The sequence below is a fragment of the Sinocyclocheilus rhinocerous genome, unplaced genomic scaffold, assembly GCF_001515625.1.
Source record: "Sinocyclocheilus rhinocerous isolate Xijiao unplaced genomic scaffold, SAMN03320098_v1.1 scaffold444, whole genome shotgun sequence".
NCBI lineage: Eukaryota > Metazoa > Chordata > Actinopteri > Cypriniformes > Cyprinidae > Sinocyclocheilus > Sinocyclocheilus rhinocerous.
Window position 1 is genome coordinate 333,182 of NW_015645540.1, and position 8,186 is coordinate 341,367.

Genomic DNA, 8,186 nt, shown 5'->3' on the forward strand with positions numbered 1-8,186 from the left:
GAATGTCCTCATTCATTCTCAGCTAGAAATATGACGCTGTTCTGTTAAGCTAATACCATTTATCGTTTCTGGGGCACTATAATAGCAGGCAGAGTTAAATTCACCTTATAAACAAATATGTTGAATAGAACATTTTGCAAATATGTATCTTAACCTCTGAAAACGGGCTAAATCAATATTTACGATTTATCAATTGCGTGATCATGCGAAAGGAGCATGATGGGGCGGGGCAAAGAGACGTCACGCTGCGAACGGACCAATCGCGGCCTCTGTTTTGCGGTTGCTGATTGGCTCGTAAATAGCGACTCCGCTGTCCATCTCAGTCAGCTCTTCAGCTTCTGAATCAGAGACACCACCGACTCAACGCGGATTTAGCTCCAAAAAACGAGCCCCCTGCAACCACAACCTCGATATCCGAGAGCTGTCTGTGTTGTTTAAAGGAAAAGATTGTGATAAATTAAAAACGGACCGGTTAGAGGCAAAAAGAGGCGTCTGCGCACATCGGCAGCCGTTAGCGGGCTGAGCTAGCCGCATCTCGCGACGCATCTCGCCCGTGAGACGTCGGGCTCAATAACTGTGTGCTTTATAATCCTTATCCACATCAATTAAACTGAGAGGTACAGCAGAATCGCAGCGGGTTCGGCGGAGCTGTCCGGCTCTTGCTCGCACTGCAGGCCTGGGTGTGGGTGCGGAGAATGCTAAAGGATGAGTCAGAGGGACACCCTGGTTCATCTGTTTGCTGGAGGGTGAGTAGCGAGCCTGAGACAGACCGATCTATCGGCGCTGTCAACCTGACGCCTCTCTCTTTGACATTTATTCGTTGCAGTTGGGCTTGATTGTTTTTAAAATGTAATATAAGACACATTCATCGTAAAAAAAAAAGCAGGTTGACCGTTATAAAAGGTCAGGTAGATGCTCATTCAGCATTGCTGTACAAAATCTAGCTAGCTTCTGTCAGCATGTCTCCATGCTACAGATGATCGATGCTTTATTTGTGAATGCAAGGTCATGCAACAGATTCAGCATCTCCTCTGGTGTTGTCACAGAATCCTCTGGAAGTCTCTAGACATGGCCGTTTTCTGTTTTACAGGAAGTGTTGTTGCTTTGGTGCTTTTCATTCATGCTTTTGCCATGCAGATATAACATAAGAGACAGGAAAAACTCGAGGCTTCAAGCTGAATGTGAATCTAAAGCAATACCATTTCCTGTAGCAAATCAGAAGCTTTGTTGTAGGACTGTGGTTTCTTACTGTCAGCTTGACGCTGGATGTTTGACAGCAATCTCTCTAGTATAGTAACTTACAGCTATTTTTGACTCCATTCTCATTTCTGCATGTCCCTGGCTGTTCTTTTACATTCTATGAGGCTCATGCAAGCAACATTTTTCTTCTCACTCTTTGAATCAAAGGTTACTGCCTCACAAATTTTCACAATCAGGAATGTAAAAGATATGAGGGGAGCATATCGCTCTTTGACAAGCTTGTATCTCTGAAGGTCATTTGATGACTCCGACCCTGCAGGGCGATAAGAGGTCTAACTAGAAGCTTATAATAACAGCAGAATATGTGGGCAAAATCCCATCATGGGATTATATATCCTGACCATGTGTTTAAAGGGTTTTTTCGCATATAGTGTTGGTTGGTATGTTTTCCGATTAGTTCATTCATACCTATTGCATGTCAGAATAACTGGTGATGAGTTATAGCTAGGATAACTGAACATAAAGATAACTGTGAGCAGTGAATTAATCTGCCACTGGAAAGAACTGTTTGATAAACAAATCGATTGTTCTGTATATAGATAATCACTCAGCAGTGGAAATGAGATTCCCTTGTCAGTGCAAAGCAATAATATAAATTAAAAAAAAAAAAATTTTTTGAAACTTGTGACAGAGTTAAAAATAACACCTAACTATGCAACTGTTACTGTAAATTAGTAGTTGACAAATATCATTGACTTTGTTCTTAAAAATTTTAAATAATATTTTATGGTTGTTGTTTTTTTTACATGTAGGGAAAGCATAGCCTATATAAGGTGCTGTAATTGGACACTTTTTTTTATGTTATCAGGCGATATTGGCTATTTATTATCCAATACTGAATGATAAATAGTGATAAATTAGTGATAGAATATGACAAAAATGTTACGCTCCATCGCTAATTCAAACACTATGTTTTTCATATAATTTCAGCCTTTTTTCTACTGCACATTATAAATTTACTTGTAGCATACAAACAGTTATTTTAGTTTTTGACAAAGTAGTTTAGGTTCATATTAGTGATGCTCATACTAGTATCTGCTCTTGGCCATTATATCGGGCTATAAGAATTTGAAAGTCAGTGCATTCCTAATGTGAACATGAAACCAAAATTTACAATTCATTTTTTTATTGAATATTGCAGTGTTTATTATAAATTACTTATTTGTGCACAATATTTTTTTTTAATTCATCACAAAGATAATCAGAAACTCTGTTTCATGCTGACTTTTAATTTACACAAATGCATTGTATGTGGCCAAATAAAAATATTGCACAATACAAAATAAAAAAAATTGTGTACGGTACAACAGTAAATGTACACATTGTGTTCATGAACAGCACCACAAGTGTTTCTTGTGTGGGACCCACTAGGCCAGTTTGGTCAGATGACTTTTGACTTGGACTTGAGGTTCAGGTCTGTTTAAAAGGGACGGGTTACCTTAGCCAAGACTTTTTTATTACTTTACTCCTGGGAGTTTCAGCATGTTGAACACTGCTGTGTAAACCTCAAGTGCAAATGTTTTTGTGTGTGTTTTAATTCTAATCATTGACCAGAGGACTTCACTTTGGTGAAACATTTGCGGTTGCTTATTTGGTCTTGCAATTAAATGAAAATAAATGCAGCAGATCCTTTCCTCTTTTCCCGGACTACTTCCCCTTTTTTATCACAAACAAAACTCCTATGTAATTTTTTTTTTTTTTTAAAGAGTAGATGTCCATAAGTATCTGTGAAAAAAAAAAAAATCTAGTGGAATTTCTCTAAAAGGCCTCTGCAGAGCATTTTAATAGGAGTGGCAAATGGGTTTTGCTCATGAAGTTGGCATGATCATACTGTTCATTGGACAACCAGAGAGAGAGAGAGTGAGAGAGCCTGTACACACTGTAAACCTTAGCAGCAACAAACCAGAGAGCTTCATATCTGGGACAAAGTTCACAGCTGCTCCCTGCATGTGGGTCGGTCTTTTGTAAGACGGTACAAAAAATATACCTTGATAGATGCAGGGTTTAGAACACAAGTAGGCATGGGCCGGTATGAGATTCTGACGGTATGATAACCTTAGATAAAAATATCACGGTTTCACCGTATCACGGTATTGCGACTACAGCTCTAAAATATGTTATTTTTAAATGTCTGGGTAAAAAAAACTTTTTTTTCTTTGACGACACGTAAAAAAACAGCGCATACCGCAGGAACGGTATAACGGGAAATTTTAGTGGTTTTGAGACCGTGACTTTTCCAACCCGCGGTATACCTTGGAACCGGTTATCGTCCCATGCCTAAACACAAGTATTCAATTCTGAGGTCAACAAATTTAGTGTTATCAACATTCAGTGCTGTCTTTGTCAACTTTACGTACACATAATAAAAGCAGGGAATCTGTTTAAGGAGCTTTCTGCTTTTCTCTTTAGTGGCATAGTTGTATGTCTATTTTGATGCTTGGTAAAGTTTATTAGTGAAAACCCATCAAGATGAGAAGTGTTTGTGGTTTATACACTATTTCAGGTAAGTTGTTTTAGGTCTTTGTCCTCTTGTAGGTGATTGTAGGTCTTGTCCAAGCCTAACCTTTGACTTGTTGCATGCTGGGCCCACTTGTACATGTACACAAACAAATACATGTTAAACTTGACCCACATACAGATGTTAGTCAAGTCTAATCACTGTGGATGTCAGCAGAAGGAAATATGCTTTGACACCTAAAATGCAACACACTTTTATGTCAGCAGCTTCATGCCAGAATACTTTTTTGATCCTGTAGTGTTGTTTGACAACAGCAAAATGCATAAAATGTCAGAATATGTAAAAGTATGTAAAAGTAGTTATGTATAATGGTCTGTACATTTTTATTTTTTTATGAATCAGTTCAATGATTAATTTGCATCATCTCTCCAAAATAGCTGTTTTCATCTATTAAAATATTAAAAAGTTCATAAGTCTGGGGTCAGTAAGCAAGGACACATTAAATTGATCAAACATGACAAAAAAAAAAAATTACAATGTTAGATTTTTATTTCAAATAATTACTGTTCTTTTAAACTTTCTATTCAACATATTACAGATAAAAATGTATCGCAGTTTCTGCAAAAAACATTAAGCAGAACAACTGTTTTCAACATTGATAATATATTAGAATGATTTTTGACACTTAAGACTGGAGTAATGGCTGCTGAAATTATTATTTTTTTTTTTTTTGCCATCACAGAAATAAAATGTTAAAATATATAAAATTTAGAAAAAAAATTGTGTGGAAATCATGCTTGATTATTTTTGACTTCTGTATTTTCTTGCATTAGCCTAATCATTTTTAAATAGTTTAAAAAGGTGATTTTTTTTTCCAATTTTATTTCAAATTAACTAGTTTTTCATTACAATTGATATTGTGTAAATAAAAGTGGATTGTAATATTTACGCTCTGTCTCTAGCTGTGGTGGCACTGTTGGTGCAATTCTGACATGTCCGTTGGAGGTGGTGAAGACGAGGCTGCAGTCTTCTTCGGTGACTCTTTACATCTCTGAGGTTCAGCTCAGCACTGTGAACGGGGCCAGTGTGGCCCGCATGTCCCCACCGGGGCCTCTGCACTGTCTCAAGTGAGTACTTCAAAACCCAACCTCACAAAACCTGGTTTTTATGCTCCAGGGCATTTGAACCAGTGTTAAGATGTTTCAAAAACAACACATGAAAACTAGCAAAAACACTAGAAATCTCTTGTTTAAAGGATCTTGATGATCAACAGTATTCTAGACTTTGAATTTGCAATCAAAGCTGTTCTCTGTTCAGTCTCTCTGTGGGTCTCTCTTGCTGACGGTAAATTACAACCATCTGTAGTGACCATAGAGGCAAGAGTGTCAGAACTAGGGATGGGCATTCCAAGCAAAAATAATATTCGAAAATCGCTGGGTATTATTCGAAAATCGCACCCCTCCCCCGCAAGCACGCACAAACACCCATAAACAGAGAGACAGGATTCATGCTTTCAATCTGTATGATAAACTGTTTAATTCAGAAGATAGGCTACCTTAACTCAAGCCATATAATGATTGTAAAATGCTGAAACATTAATATAATAAACATAACCGAATGACGGCACTTATTAACATAACAGTCCGTTGATTAGCATAAATCAACTGCTCATAAGGGCATTTCCATTTAAAAAAATTGAATCCCTAAAGGGAATAGATATGAGATGGGAAGAAAAATATACTTCAATATCTTCTATTGCAATTATATCGTTGGGTAATTATACTGTATATAAACTGCGGGCATCAGGGAGCCGTTATTAATATGCGGGGCATTGAAATCGCTTATGAACGCACGCTTGTTTTTTACTTTCACTTTCGAGATTCGCAATCACAAACGGAGCAGCACTCGGCAGTGCTTACCACACATTTTACAAGATTAGATGTTTGTCAGTGGTGCTCAGGATCTGCAAATCATTCGCCATCATCCTATCAGTCATCTCTCCTTACTCTGTTTATGTGGTAAGTGAAATGTTATGTACTGTAATGTAACAGGCTACCGTTAGCAAGCGGCTAACCATGTCCCTTTAGTGGCTCCATAGAACGTGTTATTTATTTTCTGCGCCTTTCTGAATACGGATTCAGCACACCCCTAACCCAGTCGGGGGTGTTTGTGGTCCGCACAGAGCTCTTATTTGACATCGTCCCAAGTTACTGTAACCATTATATGCTACGGAAGTCTTTTTTTATGCCACGCAAGTATACAGTGTGCACATGAGACAATGTGTTCTTCTGTTGTCTTTGACAGCTTTAGGTGCTTTATTGGCAGCGCCACATGAACGCGTCACCACCGCATCAGCACGGAAAACATGGGGAAATTTTTTAAGACAATAATCGCACAACCTATTCGATATTCTATAATTAAATCAACTAATCGAATATTCGAAAATCGTGACCCATCCCTAGTCAGAACAATGAGAGAAAGATGGATAATGTTCTGAATGCCAGCAGCATACCTGCATCTGCCCATGTTCTGCTAAAATGTTTGCTGGCCTATGATGAAGGGCAGTTGAAATGTTTTTAGATCAACAATGACAATGTTTTGAGCCAGTAGATGACACTGTCACTTGCCCAGTCATCATTACCTCGTATATTAATTCAACATTTGGATGTGTTTTTATGCCTTGTAAACCCTAAACATTTGGATTAGGTGAGAGTTTAACATAGACAAGTTTTTCTTTATGCGTTTCTTAGAATCTTTTACTAGCATAAGTTTTTTTTTAAATATATATCTGTCATGGAGTTACATTATAGAAATATTGCAAATTGAAACCTAATAATTTGTGTATAACTTGTCTAAAGAAAATGTTATACTGAATAATATAAAAATTTATTTCTTGCTAATGCAAAGTATAAAATTATGTTGCTAAGAATTCTGTAAAAAGCTTTGTACAGTCTTTCACATTGACCTGTGGTCATGAATTAAATAGATAAACGTTTTATGGTCCGAAATTGGCCTATTTCTATTATTTGGCCCTATGAGACTAGTCTAGCTGAGAGAGTACACTTAAGAGTGCTCTGCAAGCCACATTTGGTGGTATTTTGCTAGTCTGGCAAAATGTTGCAATGCTATGGTTTCTGGGTGTAGCCTTGCTGTCTTCTCCAGGATTGGAATAACTTTTTTGGCCTCCGGCAAGCAGTGATATTCATGCCTATTGTATTATTCCAGAATCAGAAAGAAAAAGATTGAAAAGTAGGTCAGGAGAAAATTAGTTACAGATGCAGTGTTTTTTTTTTTTCAAACCCAACTTCTGAAAGAGGAATTATAGAAGAGTCTGAACATGTCTGTTTCTGAAGGCAAAACATTAACTTTCACCTATTTTGTATTATGCTGGTCAGCACAAGTCCCTCCTTCAGATTTGTTGAATGTCCATAACCTTTGTAGGTTGGTCTAACTATCTATATCTATGACTGCTGTTTGTGAAATTTACACAGTCATGTATGCAGTTGCACGCAGCAGATAGCACTGATTAAGGTACAGCTAGGCATTGGTTCTCCCAATTACCTGCTTCGTCCCAAACCCTGAGTTGGTCTGGATAACTTAAGCAAATGTTGAATGTCATGGCAACTACATGTCATACTGTTAAATCTTGCAGCTATTGCCATAAAGACAGGGGTGCAAGCATCCACTAAGCTTTCACATGGGCACTGCAGTGGATTTTTCTTTTAACTTTCTCTCTCTATCTCAGGTTAATACTGGAGAAAGAAGGTCCTCGCTCACTCTTTAGGGGGCTAGGGCCCAACTTGGTGGGAGTGGCTCCATCCAGGTATGACCCGTATGCAAAAACACAAATGGTATAGAGTTCAGAAATGCCTGCCCACTTTTTCAGCAGCCTTAGTTCTGAAAGTATTTTTCCTCATTTATTGTTCCTACAGGAATTTAAAAAATATATATTGTTCCCAGCCACAAGGTGAATCATAACATTATAAACTTTGAAGCAAAAATATATTTGAAAATCAGACAAAAACACTGGTATAAGACTGTGTACTTAACGGATTTAATGATGGAAAGAGCTACAATCTCATAACACATCGCAAATGACAATTGAAAAAAAAAATAAAAATAATAATATATATATATATATAAGGGCTGTGCGATATTGAAGAAATATGCGATACCTTGTTAAAAATGCTATATTCGATATGCGATACGATATTGCTTAAAGTGTGTAAAATCAATTTAAATTATATTTTAAAATATTTAAAAATGAAAATTATATAACCAATTTGTTTCACATTCTTTCTTGGAAAATAAAGAATCACTATAACTTTTGAAAGTGACCAGCAGTGTTTTAGCATTACTTAAAAAGTAATGTGACAAATCAGAAAATGTAATTTAACATCAATGTGAACATACAAACAAAAAAATGAATGACACTAATTTCATATCATTGTGACTTTGCTTTCCATAC

The 8,186-nt window shown here is 36.9% G+C and overlaps 1 protein-coding gene across 1 annotated transcript in view; it reads left to right on the top strand.

The window, feature by feature from the left end:
• The first annotated feature begins 321 nt into the window (after window positions 1-321).
• LOC107706334 (solute carrier family 25 member 36-A-like) overlaps window positions 322-8,186 on the top strand; it is a 26,082-nt gene continuing 18,217 nt past the window's right edge. The window contains exons 1-3 of the mRNA XM_016510001.1: window positions 322-746; window positions 4,681-4,845; window positions 7,464-7,541. Of these exons, the coding sequence (XP_016365487.1) occupies window positions 706-746; window positions 4,681-4,845; window positions 7,464-7,541 (284 nt within the window). The 5' untranslated portion in view covers window positions 322-705. The remainder of the gene's footprint in view (window positions 747-4,680; window positions 4,846-7,463; window positions 7,542-8,186) is intronic.